Consider the following 19,913-nt stretch of genomic DNA (forward strand, 5'->3'; position numbering starts at 1 on the left):
ACTGGGGCTGCAGCACAACCTGAAGGAGAGCTGTGCTGGTGAGCATTGCCCACAGCCAGGCCAGGCGAAGGCAATTGAGCCGAAGGAAAGCAAGACTAAGCACAGTAAGACAAGGCAGTGATGGTTGCAAGTGCAGTTAGAAAGGCAACACTTTTTCCCGACAAGTGCCTCCACGTAGTCTTTAAATCTTATTCCCCAGCTGTTCAGATGATGGACAGGCCAGGCCACCTCTTCCAGAAGGCGATTTCCAGCTCTGGGCTGATCGTGCATTCTCTCCACCTCTGCACTCAAAGATTGGGCAGGGGAGTGTAATCATCTTCTCTGGAGCCCGTTGCTCCTCTGCCCACCACCTACTCTTTCCTTCCTCCTCCCCATTAAATCTGCAGCTCTTCCAAGTAAAATAATGGCTTCTGGAAGGCTGACACATCCACTACAATTCTCATAGTGTTGTTGTGTCTGGTGTCTAACTTACTACATGACAGCTGTTAAGTCTGTGGAATAAAAGAAAACCTGAAGAGGCAAGAGAGTCTTAAGGAAGACTCATCCTCCTCTTCTCTTTAGCTGCTTTTATGTTAATATAAATAATATACTTCTTATTCTGTCCTTTGTTGGCTGTATGGCAAAACTCATCATGGCAGAGGGCCTATTTAATCTTTGCCAATCAGCAATCATCTGCTGTGATCCAGAGAAAGCTTTCTATTGCAGTGCCTACTCCTTTGAAACATCTTACCCTCTAAATCATTTCAACTTGATAAGTTTAAGACTTGGGGATTTTTAAATTCCTAGAATTCTCAGATAATTATGAAGAGGAATTCTGGGAAGTTGAAGTCTACAAGTCTTAAAAGTTACAAGCCTGGAAGACCTCTAATCTAAAATAAGATCTCTCCCCATCATCCCTGGGCTTGAAGACCTGCCTGATTAAGGTAGGAGAATAACTGGGTGAGTTCCACACTGGAGGTGGTTGCTGGATTGATGGCAGTCTCCATTCCTCTCCTCCTGTTCTTTGCTCTCCAGCTAGCCATCGCTTTTGCCTATTATATTAATGCATTCTCGTGTTTCCAGAAACCTCCATCAAATAACTCCTGAGCTGCCAGCATCTTCTCAAAAGTTCTGTTTTACTTGGATAGTAAACTGGCATATCTGGGAAATCCTAAATCTGAAAGGCTTTGGAAGTTTCTTTGCACAGTAAAAAATTACAAATCCAATAATAATCTCTGCACCCATCATTGCATCACATGCCCCAATCACTATCCATCCCAACTTGAGATGTCCCCTCACCTAAGTGCAGAAATAACATGACCTTTAATCAGGTAATTATTGTGTCTAACCACACACACCTGGCGAATTCTAATTACTTTTCCCAGGAATGGGAAATGTGGCAGTGTGAAGTGTCTGGTGTCAATATGGCTTCCAGAGCTGAGAATAGTTCTCCTACTTGAGCAAGGTTCCTTCCAGTATTCTGGTTGAGATTAAGTTTATTTCCCTCTATGAAAATACACTTACAATCTGGACTGAAAAGTACAATGTTATATAGTTCTTTTAGAATGATTATTACTATAATTAATTAAAATAAATGTTTATTGGGAATTAAGATGAGGGAATTAAGGTAAACCACTGAGACACTTCCAAATTAGTAAGGAGGGGAAATTGATGTTCTATTTTAGCATAAAAGCTTGTATTAACTAGAATCCATGGAAGGGTGGAATTATTAGTGATTAAATGAGTATCATGGAAAAGGTCATGCTTAAAAGAAATATCAATGTTTAAGAAATATTTGAAATAAATTGAAATGAACTGAGAATGAAGGTAGTATTAATGAACAGGATTAATTTGTTGGTCTTCTTATGTAAAAGTTGGAGAATTAGGTTAAAAATGACAAGATAGTTGAATGTAGAAATGAATAGGTAATTATTGTCATATTTGCATGCAAAAGTGTTGGACCTCGGAATATGTTTAAGTTTGGGAAAAGAGAGGCTGAACCAGAGCATGAGTGCAACAATACTTATTATAATGCTGGCTGACCGTGTTTGCCACGCCTGGAAACTGGCTCAGCACCAGCAACTGAGTTGGGACCTCGTGAGCCTGCTTTTATAGCTGGCTGCTGGGGGAGAAACCAGCACGAGTGAAGGGAAGAACGCCAGCGCAAAGTGAGTGGGACCTGAGTGAGAACTTAGAGTTTCCTAGATAACACTCCTTTCCCCCAGATGCGAAACAACATAGTCTTGAGGTAGCAGAGGTTATACATGCTGAACGGCGTGGCCTGGAACGCTGTTGTTCAACCGCTCGGGTCTGTCTGGAAGGCAGAGCCGCAAGTGTTTACTGGTGTGCCTCGTTCGGGCATGCCCGCTCAGAGGGTTGGTCACTGATGTGCCTCCCGCAGACTGGATCGGGCTGGTCAACCGCCTGCGCCGCTGTCTGTGTTCGGGCCGGGATCGGCTGTTGGTGTGGAACTGGTCGCCGGGCATGATGTGGATGGGTTGAAGATGAGGCCTCTTCGTTCTTGTGACTCTGATCCCTGCTTACGGTGGGTGCTGTGGGCGCTTACAAAGAGTTGGTCTATGGGCTCAACCAGACGCGCTATCCTCCAGTCTGACCTCGATACGACCTGCGGCCCGGTGATGGCTACGATCTCGCCCGGGATCCACAGGGGGTTCCCAGCGAAGTTCCTCGCGAATACTGGCTCCTGTAAGATAAAATGTCTAACCCCTTATGTGGTGCTGAGGGAAAGTCAGGGCAGTATTGTAGAAGCTGTCCAATACAGTCTCAGACGCAGCCCACTGTGAGCCCAGAATTTACTGGTGACTGAAGAGTTGAGTACACCATCAGGAACCGCGACAGGTGCCAGTCATCCTTGCTGGAACTTGGCCAGGGCTTTTAGTGTCCTGATCGCCCTTCAGCCAATCCGTTACTGGCAGGATGAAATGGGGCTGTGGAAAATGTGGCGGATGCCCAGGTTGCAGCGAAACGGCTGGAACTCGCCGATGCGACCAGGGCCATTGTCGGAGACAATTGAGTCGGGTAGCCGTGGCATTAACACGTTGGTGATTGCTAGTGTGGTGGCCGTGGATAGCTGTGCTATCGCCAATCCATTTAGAATAGGCGTCCACGACCACTAGGAACATCTTCCATGCAAGGGGCCGGCCAGGTCGATGAATGGGATCACAAGGAGCGCTGGCGCTCCCCATCTAGTAGGTGGGCGGTGGGGGGCAGGGACGGGATTCCTGGCAATGCTGCAGGAACTTACCCAATTGACAACATCCTCATCGAGACCGGCCACCACACGGAAGGCGTACACGCTTCATTCTCACGATGCCAGGTGTCCCTGCAACGCCCCAGAACTCGGCACGTGAGAGGTCGTGGATGACCACCGAGTGCCCCATAGCAGACAGCCCTGCAACCGACAACTCCTGCATGCTAGTCTTGAAAGGTGTGAATTGAGCCAACATGCTTTACCCGCCATCTTCTCCTCACCCCAGTCGAGCACTAATGAATGTCATTCGCCTGCCTTAGCAGTAATGTCAAGGGCAGTGATGGGTAGGTCCAACTGGGTGATTCAAAATAGCTGGACAGGAGTTAGGGTTCTCAATGAGCCGCAAGGGCACGACTGAGAGCGCTGTTGCTGCACAGTAGCGCATCTGGGTGTATAAGTCTGGTGAGTAGGCTGCCAGGAAGAGGTCCACCTTGTCATCCTAGGGGAAAGGACTTGAGGGGTCTGTTTGTCCCGGCCAGTAGGCCCAGGAGGGGCTTGTGGTCCGGTGATCGCTCAAAAATGGCCAAAAGAAATTGCGGAAATTTTTCACGGCTGCAACAGCTGCTAGGGCTTCCTATCGATCTGGCTGTACTGCGCCCTGTTGCAGAGAGCGCCCTGAGAAAAAGGCGATGGGAGCCCTCGGCACCATTGGGCTCTAAAATTTAGTACCGCCCAATTCCAAAAGGGGATGCGCCTTGCTGCCAGCACTAAAGGGAGGTTAGGTCGAATTGAATATACCACTCTGACGGTGAGTAGTGATTTGACTTGCCGGGTGCTGATGGTCTTCTTTGTGCCCTCAGTGCCACGGTGACCTTTATCCAGTAATCTGTGTAGGGTTCGGCTACTGATGCTTTATGGGGCAAGAAGGATGCGAAAGTTCAATAGCCCCAAGAAAGCCTGTAGTTCATTTGAGGTTGGAGTGGTGCCCTCGTGAATACTTAACCTTGACTCCAGGGAATGCCAGAGGCGTCAATTTTATAACCCAGAAAGTCCACCTGTCTAGTGGCAATGGCACATTTTTCTTTTTCAACTTGAGGCCATGCTGTCTGAACCTCTCTAACACTGCTCCTCGAACTCTGAAGAGTTGGGGTCTGTCCTGGGCCGAGACCTGGGTCAGCCGGGCGCAGGGTACTACACCAGGGAGGCCCCTGCAAAATCCGCCTCCATGAGGGATTGAAAATAATTGGGTAACACTTACGCCAAATTGGAGACGCCAGCATCGAAGGCAATTCTGTGAGTGACAATGGTCTGGAGTTCGGTTGTTTGGTTATCAACAGGGCTGCTGATATGCTTGAGACATGTCCAATTTAGCAAAAATGCTGCCTGGTCTTAATGTGTAGCTGAAATGCTGAATGACGGGCACAGGATAAGCGCTGTCTAGGAATTTATTGATTGTCGTTGCAGTCTTACAAATTCCCAGGCTACTGTCTTTTGAGGGGCGTGACAATGGGCGCTCCCATTTGGCGTAAATATATACCAATGACCCTTGTTTTAACAGCTTATCCACCCGCATCTAGTTTGGGCCGAATAGCGAACGGGACCCTAATGCGGTTTTAGCCTGATTGGGACTGCCTGGGGTCAACTGAGAATGAGATGGGGCACCATATAACACCCCAGCTCCTCGCCAGCCACACCTGAGTAATCTTCTAATAAGGAGTCAGTGTCTGAGGCTGAGACAGCAGTGGACCCTGTTAGCCCTAGGTCGAGATGGGGAACCAATCGCCCAATAAGGGGGAGATTGCCGTTAACTACCACTAGAGGTAGGTGACCTTTAAAAGCTTTAAACCACGCGAAACTTGCCTCTGCCGATTACAGGAATGGCTCCTTTGCAGTCTCAGGGCTAAACTGGCATCTCTGGAGCTGCTAGTGGATAGGCTTGGTTGGAGCCTTCTTGGGTGTCTCCAACAGATAATAGAGCGCTGACCCTGTGTCAACCTCATACGCACGGTTTACCTTCTACAAACGAGAGAGAAATTTACTAACAGTGTGGCACAGCGCTTGGCATGGTGGTGCGTGCGTGGCGTTCAATACTGCTTCGTGGTCCCGATTGCGCAGGGGTGTGCCTTTGTGCTGAGCTTGAGGGGCTTGGCAATTGCGATGTGTCCCCTTTTATGACAAAGCATTGCAGGTGGCTCCTTTAAACTTGCAGGTGGCCCTCTGATGAGATCCCCACAGGCTAGGCACAGGACATGGCTGGGTGGGACCAATGTTTTCTTGTTTGGCTCACCGCGTGGCCGTCTGTCGTTGGAGAGGCGGTGGACGCCGTTGTCATCACTGATGGTTTCTCTGCTACACCTCCTCCGAGTGGACTGGAAGGGATGTCAGCTTGGCACTTGGGCCATGGATTTCGATGGGCTGAGTGCATCGCCAGCCTGGCTACAAGGCCTCTCGACTGCTTGTGCGAGGTTGAGGTCTTTTTTTTTACAGAAGGCGCTTGCAGGTGGAGGTCCCTAATCCCGCAGACTAATTGATCGAGGAGCATGTCCTCCAGGTAGTTCCAAACCACAATGCAGTGCTGCTGTTCTGAGGGCATATTGATTGATGGTCTCCTTGTCCGCTTGCTTCCTCACACGGAAGGTGAATCTCCTGGCAATCTGTGAGGGCTCGGGAGAATAGTGCTAGTGAGGATTTGCAACTGACCACGGAACGCTTACCACGAGGAGCCACGAGGCTGCAGAACAAAACGGTGGCTCCACAGTAGATCAGGGAAAAATGTTACTTTTTTTCCATGCTCTCAGCATCCGCCAGGCCAATTGCATCATATAATGATTGTGCTGTTCTTATATGATTCCCACTTCTCCTCATCTGGTTTGGAAATGCTGGGAAGATCGATTGAATTATGGTGCTGGGACCGTAGACTACCTGTGAAAAAAATCTCTCTAACAGCAGACACGTTTATGCCTGTGGCAGGCAAGTGATTTCAGCTCCGGAGAGGCTTTTGCAATCCCCTTTCTCTCTGCTAACCACGTTTGGCTGTTAGCTGTTGGATGGTGCTTGATTCGCACCTGTGTGGGCGTCAGTGACTTACCACAGCGCTGTGTTGTACCTTAGGTTTGAAATTCAAATGACAGCCGTTGAATTTCGCGCCTATTGGAGTGGCTGCGGTCGCAGCACTTCACTTTCTCCTGTAGCTGGCCAACAAGCCGCAAGGCAGATGCTTCTAATCTTTCGATACTGACCGCCTTCTGGCTGCGATCAGCTGCCGCTTTTATCGCCTTGCTGGCCGCTTTCGTCAGTGTCGATCAGCGCTTGCTCTTGTTTGCTCTTTGTCAAGCGACCGCCTCTCTGGCTGCGGATCGCTGCTTGTTCTGATTACCGGCCGGGACGCTCTGGCTGCGGATCGGCAATAGTGACTCAGTTGCTGCATGGTGTTTCTGGTAGCCATCCCATCCTCGCCGCCAGTGTTAAGCTGGGAAAGAGAGGCTGAACCAGAGCATGAGTGCAATACTTTATTATAACAATAAAGGGCTGACCGTGCTTGCCACGCCTGGAAACTGGCTCGCAGCATCAGCAACTGGTTGGGACCCGCAGCCTGCTTTTATAGCTGGCTGCTGGGGAGAACCAACCAACAGAAGGGAAGAATGCCCACGCAAAGTGAGTGACCTGAGCAGAACCTAGAGTTCAGACATAACAATGTTGCATACTGAAGAGTGCTTTTTTTCTTTGTTTTGGAAAAATTGAATAAAAAATTGTTTTTAAAAAGTTTATCTTACTGGGACCAACAGGACTTTCCATTCAGACTCTTTTGACTGAAATTTATCAGATTCAGTCCAACCATGAACTTGGGCAGACAACTGCTGATTGTTTGCTATTTTAGAACAAGGACAAACATAATCAAACAAACACAATCCCCAGCACTTGAAGGCGGTGAGGGTGGGGCTGCACAGACTGTATAACCAGTTTGCCCAGTGCAGAACCAAAAATTTGAGCATGTGCACGCGCTCTGCACTTCTGAGTGGTTCAGAAAACATGAAGATTTCCTGCGTGTGGCAGCTGTGGTGAGTAGAGCAGGCAAGGCATGAAACTCAGTTGGGCTGTGTGGAAGGGACGAGCAAGCTGGAGATATAGGACAGAGAGCAGAGGGGCAGGTGGTGTCAAGCCGGTGGGCGGAACTATCATATGGATGAGTCAATCCCAAACCCGAAATATTAGGGCTTTTAAAAAATAATGAATCCAAATATTGTAAAGCTGTCATGAACATATTACAATTATTTATTTCTAATTAGGTATCAGGCAATATCAAAATACAGAATATAAGACACAGAATATTAAGAATATGTATATAGAAAACACAAATTAAAAAGAAATATAAACAAAGAATGGGAACTACATTTCTGCATTTTCTTATAATTTACGTAATCCTACCCATATCTCATGTATTGCTTGCAGAAGATACAGAATAACAAAACTGACCACACATTTTCTGAACAGTTTTTTATCCCAGAGCTATAATTTCACTTAACAATGAACTTATGATGAAATATCAGTGAGCTGTTGGACAATATTACTGGTCTGTTGTGTAAGTTGTGTGTTTTTAGGAGGTGGGAACCTTGGTGGGTGGGGTGTGTTTGGGGATTGTCATGTGTGTGTGTGTATGTTGTGTTTGTCTCTGGGCAGCATGTGAATTTAGTTGTATGCAGGGGTGGGATTCACCAGTTTGCACTTATTCACTAGGAACCAGTTGTTAACATTCTAAGAATCAGAGAACTGGATGTTAGAAGAAACTACTGGCCTGTGGAAAGTGACCATTTAAAAAGTTACATGGCCCTGAAAAAGTGACCTATGACCATTTTTCGTCACTTACGACTGTTGCAGCATCCCCACAGTCATAAGAGGCCAGGCGAGGAGAAGTGTACCTCGATGTGAGTGGATATTGAGTTGGCTACACCCAGCCACAACATGACCAATTAAGCCATGTCCACCCAGTCACATGACCACCAAGCCATGCCCACACCTAAGCCACATGCCCACAAAACTGGTTGTTAAAATTTTTGAATCCCACCCCCTGGTTGTATGTGCATACTGCATATTCATAATGATGACAATAAAGTACACTGCTCAAAAATAAAGGAAACACTGTAAATAAATACAATGTAACTCCAAGTCAATCATATCAGAAATCATACTGTCCTCTTAGGTAGCAACATGGACTGACAATCACCCTCACATGCTGTTGTGCAAACAAACAGACAACAGATGGAAAGTATAGGCAGTTAGCAAGACATCCCCAATAAAGGTGTGGTTTCTGCAGGTGGTGACCACAGACCACTTCTCAGTTCCTAGTGCGCTTGGCTGATGGCTTGGTCACTTTGAATGCGGCAGTGCTTTTCACCTAGTGGTAGCATGAGACGGAGTCTACAACCCACACAAGTGGCTCAGTAGCCATCCAGGATGGCACATCAATGCGAGCTAAGAAGGTTTGCTGTGTCTGTCAGCGTAGTGTCCAGAGTATGGAGAGGCTACCAGGAGACAGACCAGTACATCGGGAGATATGGAAGAGGCCAGGTGGAAAGGGAACAACCCAGCATCACACCGCTTACCTCCACCTTTGTGCAAGGAGACAGGAGGATCACTGAGCCCTGCAAATGACTCCAGGCCACAAATGTGCATGTGGCTGCTCAAAACAGTCAGAAACAGACTTCCATGAGGGTGGCATCTGAGGTAGTTGTGCTTCCACCAACACCTTGCAGGACATTTGCATTTTCCAGAGAACACCAAGATTGGCAAATTCGCCACTGGAGCCCCCAGCTCTTCACAGATGAAAGCAGGTTCACACTGAGCACATGTGACAGATGTGACTGGGTCTGGAGACACCAAGGAGAACGTTCTGAAGTTGCCTGCAACATCCTCCAGCATGACTGGTTTGGCAGGAAAAAGGGTCGGTGTGGGGGTGGCATTTTTAGGGGGCCACACAGCCCTCTATGTGCTTAACAGAAGTAGCCTGACCTGCCATTAGGCACGTAGGTGCCCAGACCCCCTTAGAGACCATATGCTAAGGTCATTCTGGGTTCCTCCAATGCAAGACAATGCTAGACATCAGGCTGGAGTGTGTCAGCAGTCCCTGAAAGATGAAGGCATTGATGCTATGGATCACTCACCCATTCCCTAGACCTGAATCCAATTGAGCATATCTGGGATGTCTCGCCCATCCATCAACACCACATTGCACCAGACTGTCCAGGAGTTGGGGATGCTTTAGTCAAGGTGTGGGAGGAGATCCCTCAGGAGACCATCCCCACCCTCATCAGGAGCATGCCCAGGCATTGTAGGAGGTCATACAGGCATGGAGGCCACACACACTACTGAGCCTCATTTTGACTTGTTTTAAGGACATTACATCAAAGTTGGATCAGCCTGTAGTGTTTTTTCCACTTTAATTTTGAGTGTAACTCCAAATCCAGACTCATGGGTTACAATTTGATTTCCATTGATATTTTTATGTGATTTTGTCAGCACATTCAACTATGTAATAAATGAAGTATTTAATAAGAATATTGTGTTCTTTATTTTTTGAGCAGTGCATTATTATTTATATACATAAATCTATTACATTTGTTAAGCAATTGACATTCCAAGTAATAGATATGTTATATCTTCTGTCTTTGAGCTCTACAAATTCAACTCTATTCATTATATGGGAGACTTAATTAAATCTATGCAGTAATTAACCATCGTGTCTAGGTGCTCAAAACTTGCTTAAAAAGCTTCCCAAAATTATTTAGGCGTTTTTTGCTTTTATAGGCTCCTCTGTTTAAGCATGCCAACCTTACTGAAGATGGCCATGTCTGCACTGCTTTGATACTGGTCGGGACCAGCAGAAATTCCGGTTTTGTTCTATTGTACAGAGACAGGAGACCACAGCCCTTATATAATAATGCCAATGACAGCTCAACTAACAACCCAACCCAATAAACTTGAGACAAGCATTTCAAAAGTTCCAATTGTCATATCATACATCTGGAAAAACCCTAATCTGAGAGTTCTGGGTTCTTCCCTTCAAAATAAATTCAAAGATCCATCCCCTGCACCCACCAATCAAATAAGTTGTTCCAACTGAGACATTCTCCAGAAACTCTTTCCACTCCAGGTGCAGGCATTTTGTCCTTGACTTCTAAGAAAGAATGTTGTTGAGTCTATCTTCCAATTTCTATGAAATCCCCCTCCCAAATTCCCAGGCACTGGAATGTGGTAGCCTCAAAGCTTCCAAGTAAAACATGGCTTCCACATGATAATCAATTGTACAATGGAAAAGATCTTCAATTGAATTTTTTTGTTCAAATAAACATTATTTGGTGAGTCTGTCAGTTTAATATTTTTAATTACACCAACAATTATATGGCGATTTTAGAAAAAGAACAAATTGTGCGAATTCCTTAAATCATGTTTGAGAGCAAAAACCTAACTCCTTTTATCCACTCCCAAGATATTTCTGAGATGCTGAAATTGGATTGAATCAGTAGTTTATATATATCTTAAGTCTCAAATATCAGTTCAATATAAGAGCTTGCAGGTAATTTAACATTAAATATATTAATATACATGGAGCTCTGAAGCTGTGTTTTTAACAAAAAATGTTAAATTCATTCATGTCCTTTCTTTAAATAAGTTTACTTTGATGAAAGCCAAGATCCAGCTTATGACAAAACTACCCAAGGTAAGAAAAGGTGTTAATTTGCTTTTCTTAATACTTACCATAATCATTTAGACCAGAAGTCTTGATTTTGATTTACTAATATAGAAAATTATTATGGGGTAAGAGGGCAAGTCTTCAACAGGTTATACAACCCAACATGCAATAGGACAATAATATTTTGTCAGTATATAACAGGGTACATTAACAACTCATAAAAATATTTCTATGGTCTTAGAGTTGCCAACAGAAAGGGAGGTGGCAGCAGTGCGGCAGCTTGCAAACTGAAAGTGCATTCCATAAATAGTTTTTCAAAGATAGTAATTAGGTGACTGAAGTTTCTGCTGCATAAAATTTTTAACTGGAGAGCATGATTGATGACTCTTGGCTATGGATTTGTCCCATCAAGAATAAGTGAATTACAGCACACACCTGTGGGGGGAGAAATCAGAGTCAAGGGCTGACAATGAATGATGTAACCCAGAGTCTGTTACACTTGGGCAGTAGTTGACATTTTAACCCCAACAAATCCTTTTGAAGTTTTGGAAGTTTTTCCAAGACTCAAGATTTCACGGGAATAACTGCCGTGATCCTTGACAGCTGCAATGCTTATTTAGTGCCTTAGACATCTGCACATCATAATCCTTCAGTAATCCTGGTAGATCATTAATGTCTAGACTTAATAAAAATTTGGTTATTAGTAAGGTTTGATCCTTCTTCTCATGGTTCCATTGAGCCCAAACCACAATCTCGGTCAATCGCTTTCTGTGAAGGGATTGATCACTGCTGGCCAGTCTATATTCATTTTAAGGGCAACTAAATTTTCCATGACTTCATTTCTTGTTTAATGTAGTGGTCTTCAAACTTGGCAAGTTTAGTTTAGATTCTTCCAACTCCCAGAACTCTCAGCTAACAGGATTGGAGGAGGAATTTTGGGAGTTGAAGTCAACACGTATTAAATCTGTTGTCAAGTTTGAAGACCCTGGTTTAATGTTGCTATCTTCTATAAAAAGTCCTTACATCTAAAACATCCAAGTTGGGCTTTTAAGGAGCTGTTCTTCCTGGAGACCATCGTCTGTGAACTGTCTCAATATCACATTCGACTTACTATGTTATGACTCCCACTATGACATCATACATGTAAACAAGCTAAATTCACTACTAACATGGCCAACATCCTGCCCACACGCTTATTTTTTCTTGTGACTTTAATCACTCTCATATTAACTGACCCTAAATGAATGTAAACTGAACCCATACATGCAACCTTCTACAATGCTGTAACAAACCTGGGACTGGAACAACTAGTTACCAAAAATACTAGACTTAATAGCTGCCTCAGATCTCATCTTCTGCAATAGTTTGAATTCAATTTCTAATGGAATACAAACTCAGAACCCTTTGCAATCTGAAACCATCTCTATCTATTGGACCAGACTTGAATATGTGCCTACTTTTAAAGTATCAAACGCCATAAAGAGAACCTCTTGCCATAATCTTTGAAAAATCTTCAGGACCAGCCTTGCCTAACCTATGGTCATTCCCATCTTCAAAAGGAGACCTCAGCCTAGTTGGAAAATTACAGACCAATCTCCCATGCTGCATCCTGTAAAGTCATGGAATCAATTAATCATCCATTATCCTCCACTAGAGACAAACAACCTACTCTCTAATAAACAATTTGGTTTCAGGAAAACTATCCTGTAATCTGCAACTCTACACTGCAAAACATATGGACTAAGGTCAACCTCGATCATGGCAAAGTTGTAATAGACGCAACCACATAGATTTCTGTAGTCTTTGATTCAGTGGTATATGACAAACTACTCCTAAGACTAAAATGCCATGGCATTCTGGACTCGTATAACTGGATAGAAGCATTCTCACTAAACAGAGCAACAAATGAACAAATTGGGAACATCTTCACAAATTCTGTACCTGTCAGTAAACCCCCAAGGCAGTGTTCTAGGACCAACTCTTTTCATACTCTACATAAATGACCTCTGTGACTATGCTTAAGAGTAACTGTACTTCTTCACTGATGATGTAAAGCTATTCAACATCACAGACAATACTGCTACCTTCAAAGACCTCACTATGTATCAGAGTGGTCAAACAAATGGCAAATCTCCAAATCTCAACAAATAAATGCTCTGTCTTACATATTGGCAAAAATCAGAAAATAAAATATAAGCTGAATAGTCAAGACCTTGCTTGAGATCCAAACTCTGTCAAGGACCCTGCTGGAATTCTCATCTCTAATGATCTAAGTGCTAGAGCCCACTGCAACTACATAGCCAAGAAGGCATTAAGAGTTGTTAACCTAATCCTATGTAGCTTTTTCTCTGGTAACATCACACTACTAACTGCAAAACATTTGCTAGACCAATACTTAACACAGCTCATCAGTCTGAACCCATTACGTATCTGATATTAACACAGTTGAGAAAGTCCAGAAATATTTCACAAGAAAAGTTCTACACTCCTGTACTTGTTGCAGAATACCATATCCCACCACAGATGTGAAATTCAGACCTAGAAAACATAAACTACTTATTTTCTATCCAAACTAAGTATTGCATATAAAATCATACATTGCAATGTCCTGCTCAGTCATCGAGTATCAGCTTAACCATAACAATACAAGAGCACACAATAGATACAAACTCAAGGTTAATGACCAAATTTGATTGCAGGTAATACAACTTCAGCAACAGAGTGGTCAATGTCTGGAACACTTCATTTGACTGTGTGGTTTTCGCCCCTAAAACCCCAAAAACTTTAACCTTAGACTGTTCATTATTGACCTCACCCTTTCCTAAGAGGTCTGTAGGGGCGATATTAGTGCACCAACATGCCACCATGCCTGTCCTATTGTTTCTTTATTTTTCTTGCATGTATCCATTTCATGTGGTTCATAAGTATGTTTGTTCTTATACCTATTATCTTGTAAGATTGAGCAAATCAAAATCAAATAACAATAAATAAATATGTCAAATGCTGATCTAACATCTATAAAGGCAGAAACAGTTGCTTTTTTTATTTATAATTTCTAGGTCCTTTTTATTTTATATATAAAATAAATCTGATATTATGTATGGAATACTGGTGGCTCATCACTACTGTCCCATAGTTTTGTAGAGAAGACCTTGATGGAACAGAAAGCCTTTTCACTCATCACAAGTACAGTAGAAGTCTCCAAAGCAATGACAATGGTGTGATGAGAGGATATGTGTATTTGCATCCTTGTTTCCTCCATACTGAGTATCCCAATTTCCAGCCTTGACACCTCCAATGTCATGGTGAGAAGCAGCTCTTGAATTCCATAGAAAAGACAGCTGCATCTCTTGCTCACACCACTGGCCACCCACACTCACATTACCACACCATACAAACCTGTGAGACTTTGTAGGGACCTCCTAATGTTGACGCCTGGGAGGAGATGTCCCCTTTAGGACATCCAGAAGAGCTAAAAAAGCTTGTCTTTCCTTCCACAGCTGCAGATGGGAACATTGGCTTCTCCAGTGGACAGCATGTCCAGCAAGACATCTGAAGTGTCAAATGTGTTAAAATATTTGTCATGGACATTATAGCCCAATGTGAGATTGTGGAGGAGTGGGGGACTCCTGTTGACCACTTCAAAGTTGAAATGAAGCCTGGAATTTTTTGATGCATCATAAGATAGCAGTACTGTAAAAAAAAAAAGTATTTTGTTATCATCACCAACAATAGAAACACCACAACAGGTTTTTCAATATAATCCGCTCTGTCTCCATAAGTCTACTGAGTCACATTGATCCAAATCAGGCACTAAATTAGTCACCATCATCATTTACTATTTGTGATTTGTTGAGAAAATGGATGGAGATAGTCCTCCACCAGGGTTAAGGATCACAAATAAACCATTAAATACAGGAGTACCTAATTTCATCATCACTCCAGTAAGCAGGAGTCAACTTCATTCAACCACTAAAGTAGAACCATCACAAAAAGAGGAGGCTATTTCATATAAGTGTTCCAGAAAAAGCAACTTAAACAAACAAGTAATTCTCATTATTATAAAGACTGCAATTTGATTTACAAATGAACAATTTAAAATATATGAAAATAAGCAGCAGGCTGGGTCTACAACTACTCTCAATCATATCTTAAACCAAACCAAATTCAACTGACCAATAGGATTGGATGAAGAGAGTGAAATAATTGAACTTCTTTGAATAATTTTCGTCCCATCTTTGGGATTTGAGTCCCTTCCCACATAATAAGACATGAACAAACCAATCCAAGAAATTAGATCAATTCTGTAACATAAGAGCAAGGAAATAAAAAATGGAGACAGAATTGCAAACAGAGGGAATGGATGACTTACTTATTGAGACTGATGATATGGACGTTGAAAGGCAACATTATATCTGATAATTTTGTTGCAGTGACAACTATACTAATGAGATGGGTTTCCTGGCCTGTAGTAGCTCCACGTTTTTTTTTCACCTTAGTTCTTGGAAATACAGGAGGTACTTTATTCTAAGCTTCCTTCAGCGACTGGCTGTACCAGCAGCAGCAGAAGCAGAAGGTCCATTATTGAAGGAGCTGAATCAATCTTTCCTGCTGAAAATAAAACGAAAAAGCACTAGGGGGAATTCAAAGCACCGGCTAAGATAGACATGCAGTGGCTTTCTTTATTCAAAAAGAGAGAAACCAAGACTATCTGTAAAGGAAAGTACACTGAAGAGCCTGTCCAGAACTTTTGTCCACAGCTTATCCTTTTCGATAAAAGATCCCTTCCTTGTTCTTTAGTCTGATGTTTACATCAAAGGCCATCACTGGAAAAGTAGAGGAATTAAGGCAAATGAAAATGCTGATAATGACAGTGAGAAGCAATTTGTCCTCTGGGGTTTCTCAGACTTCTTTTAGCTCCCATTGAGAATTACATATGGGGTATGGTTAGTCAGCATTGCAAATCTATTCGGTGGTTGAGGTGTCTAATCCATATTTTTCTCTCTTGTCAAGAAATAAGCTATCGTCACCTCTCCCCAAAGTTCCTATAACTCTACTTCCTCAACCATTTCATCCCAATTGGTAAGGATTAAGTCCAGTATAGCTGTCCCTCTGGTTCCCTTGTCTACCTTTTGAATGATAAAGTTGATCTCACACTCCCTGCAGAGTTTGTTTCCCAGTTGATGTCAGGTTAGTTAATGCCCCCATTACTACAGTGGTTTGTTTCCTGAACACCTCAGCTAACTTATTAGCAAAGAGGTTCTTCTATTTCCTCCAGCTGGTTAAGTGCCCTGTAGTACATACCAATAGTAAAGTCATTTCTTTTCCTGTAATATTTACCCAAATACTTTCAAGAAGGCTTTCATCCCTAGTATTGTATATTTCTATGAGGTGTAATACAGTAATTCCTTACATAGGATGCAACCTCCCCACCTCCAACTCTGTTATTTGAGTCTGTTTCTTTCGAACAAATGATAACCTAGTTCTGTGCTCCAATCATGGGTTTTATCTAGTGGTCCATTTCAAAATAGTTTACCACCAGTTTGGTGGGCGTGACTTGGTGGGCACGCTTTGTGCACGTGCACACACTTTGTGTACATGCACACACCAAACACACATTTTGCGCAGATGCATCTGACTCACCTGCTGCAATCTTGCATGCTCCCTGTCACTTCAGCAGCTGATGCATGGCAATCTGCTGTGCTGTGCAATGCAGCTGCGCTCCAAAAGCAGGGAATAAAGGTCAGTATGGAAGCCCAGGCAGGCAGGAGGGCCCAATGGCAGCTCCTCAGAGAGAACTGATTCAGTCTTCACTGATCTTTGGCGCTACTGGTACACCACAACTGAGCTGAACCAGTAGAATACCACCACTGGTTTTATCCCACCATCAACCTGTGCTATGTTTCTGGTACTGAAACATCCTAACCATTTCTACTACAGGCAGAATAGGATGGTAATTCACTAAAGGGGACAGGCAAAGCATGTTGGTATTTACCCCCATTTAAATCATGAGCCTCTAGCCAGATCTTTCAGAGCTTAAAGAAGATTTATTAGGAGTGAACATGACAGTGAACATGACCTGGGTGTAGCCGACTCTGAGACACATCACTCATTTCAGCCTTGACCCTGGTTTTCCACCACCCTCGGGATGTATATTTTCCAATGTGACACATCCATAGCCAAGAGTTGCTCTGCAGTTATAATCTTGCACACCAGAAACTTCGGTTGCCTAGAAATTACCTATGAAAGCATTTAAGGGATGTACTACTTCCCTTTCCCTTTCTGCTGGCAATTTTTAAAAGACCAGAGAAATATTTTATGAGTTGACAAAGCAGACATGATAAAAATCTGAGAAATGCTCAGAGGTTTTGGAATCATGTGTGAGCGGACTGGCAATAATGACACTTCCAGAAGGATGACTTACCCAACAATTTCAGTATATGGATATTTGTTAAAATGCTGTGATTTCAAGATAGCTATTATTACAGAAAAGACCCCTCCACTGAGATGGCCAGTAATGGTTTGATGGTTCTGCTCCATCCAGCTCCAGAGCGAAAAGACATTTTGTATAATGTACACAGTAGAAGCACCCCTAAAGTCCAGGTTGGTAAACAACAAGCATTTTGGAAGCATTGTAGGGGTTTCAAAATGAGTGGCAAAGGAAGGAAATTTTCAACAGAATTGTAGCTCAAGCCATAGTACAGGATTATAGTGAATGGCCATCAGTTGATTTAACCACTAGTAGGGGTGGCAACTATGGCCCTTTTATGAATTATGGACTGTCAACTCCCAGAATTCCTGAGCAAGCCATGCTAGCTCAGGAATTTGGGGAGTTGAAGTCCACAAGTCATAAAGGGGCCATAGTTGCCCACCTCTGCACTAGTGTATGTAGGAATGACATCAACCCACTACAAACCGGAAGTCCATGAAGTTAGTTGTAATCCCACTAAAACCTCTCAGTGTTTTGATGGAGTAGGAGACAGTCTTTGGGCTTCATTTGCAAGAACCTGCCCCAATTTGTATCCCACCTAAACCTAAACCAAGAGGCTGAGCTGGATTTCTTGATAGAGTATTTTGCTGCCCTATGTCCCAGGCCACCGCCATATAAATAAAGCCCCCCCCCAGGCTCTGTTCCTTCTCAGCATCTGTCAAACTATTCTCAGCATCTGTCAAACACTTGAGAGTTTCAAGAAGATATTGGACTGCCATTTGTCAGAAATGGTGTAGGGTCTCCTGCTTGGGCAGGGGGTTGGACTAGATGACCTACAAGGTCCCTTCCAACTCTGATTATCAGTTAAATCTGTTAAATTAAATTACAATTGGAAAGAAACTGGGAGCCTGTGCAGCTCACACCAGAAGGGTATAATAATGATAAAATATAGGAAAACCCAACATGTGCATGCTATTGCATTCTGGACCATTTGTAAATTCCAGGTGATCTTCAAGAGCAATCCCACATGAGACAAATTTCTTGTGTGTCCACTTGACCAATAAAGTATTTTATTTTATTTTTTGGCCTGTGCTGTAAAAAATGGCTTGGGTGACCATTGACCTGATGCCATTCCTCAAGTATCAAAAAAGTCAAATGTCCCTAAGAAAGCAAACACAAGGGACATTTCCAAACTGACAAGTAAAAGAGAGATTTCCTCTAGCAAAAGTAATCTTGCCCAATTCAACATGTCCTTATGATTCTTGACTCTTGACGAATGTATCTTTTCTTTTATGTACACTGAGAGTGTTTGCAGTAAGACAAATCTCTTGTGTGTCCAATCACACTTGGCCAATAAAGAATTCTATTCTATTCTATTCTATTCTATTCTATTCTATTCTATTCTATTCTATTCTATTCTATTCTATCCTATCCTATCCTATCCTTCTATTCTATTCTATTCATGTCCTTGTTCTTCTTATCTTATAATTCAAGATCTTTTTTCTTAAACCTCAAATTATGGAAGAAATTGGACATGTTGAAAGGAAAGAAAAACAACAAAATAGTCAAGCATATGTGTGTAATTAATATTATGCACATTGATCAAAATGATCTGTACGAATCTAATACTCTTTCCATTAGTATCACCTACCTTCCTGCATGGAGATGGTTCCCTCTGGACAAGGAATGCAGTCATAGCAGCAAACTGGTTGTTCTTCCCGAGCTTGCTTGACAAATCCAGGAGGGCAATTTTCCACACATTTGGACTCCAGCAAAGACTAAGCAGAATAGCAAGAAATCACGTTAGGACTCACCATTCATGGAAAATGGAAGTCAAGATAAACAAGAGCCAAATAGTTTCTGGTCTTCGCTTAGGTAAATAGGAAATCTTTAACTAGTCCCAGATTGTAAGTGATACAACTAGTTGCAGAATCTTCATTTAGTTCCTCCTTTTTGCTTCTGGTAGAACACATTGCAATCATGGATTTTTCTACTTTGATAACATCTAGGGGGATGAGGGTGAGAAAAGATTCTAGCATTAAATAACAACCAATGGATTCCTCCTCATAACTATATTAACATGCATTCCTACATTCTCCTTACAGTGTATCTGTATTTTAAAATATTATGATCTGCTGATATTAATTTATTAAATTTTTATTCTATTATTTATTCAAATAGAATAAAATGTAATGAAGAAAGAAACTTCTGACCAGTAGGATCTGCTCAGGAATCTTCTGGACTATGTAAAACATCACAAAGCAATTCCCCCTTTGAAATTACTGTAGTCTTAAACAGTCTCCCAATTCTTTACAAATTAGGAGTCTCAACTTTAAATAGGAACATGAAGTGTTGTTTGTTTATTTGTATATTTATTTGTTAAATGTATAGAGCTGCAGTACTGGTGAAATCAGACTAAAACTGACTGTCTAATAGTTTCTAGAACTGTATTGAGATGAGATAGAAGTGAGGTCATGAGAATGCAGCCCTGAAAAAGGGTTGATCGGGCAACTTCTGCTGCAGGAGATGGGTGATGACAGGAGTCTGCAACCTGCAGCTCTGGAGCCACATGCGGCTTTTTCAGCCCTCTGGTAAGGCTCCCTGTT

The 19,913-nt window shown here is 42.9% G+C and overlaps 1 protein-coding gene across 2 annotated transcripts in view; it reads right to left on the reverse strand.

Moving 5' to 3' along the window:
- Positions 1 to 19,913, reverse strand: part of LOC113450709 (vomeronasal type-2 receptor 26-like) — a 92,958-nt gene that overhangs the window by 67,463 nt on the left and 5,582 nt on the right. For both annotated transcript variants that reach the window (XR_015742466.1, XM_087928389.1), the window contains exon 3: positions 18,959 to 19,085. Coding sequence is in view for 1 of the 2 variants with exons in the window: in XM_087928389.1 (XP_087784515.1) it covers positions 18,959 to 19,085 (127 nt within the window). In the remaining variant the exon portion in view is untranslated. The remainder of the gene's footprint in view (positions 1 to 18,958; positions 19,086 to 19,913) is intronic.

The sequence above is a fragment of the Pseudonaja textilis genome, chromosome 2 (genome assembly GCF_049901715.1).
Source record: "Pseudonaja textilis isolate UNSWEBS1 chromosome 2, rPseTex1.2, whole genome shotgun sequence".
Taxonomy (NCBI): Eukaryota; Metazoa; Chordata; class Lepidosauria; order Squamata; family Elapidae; genus Pseudonaja; species Pseudonaja textilis.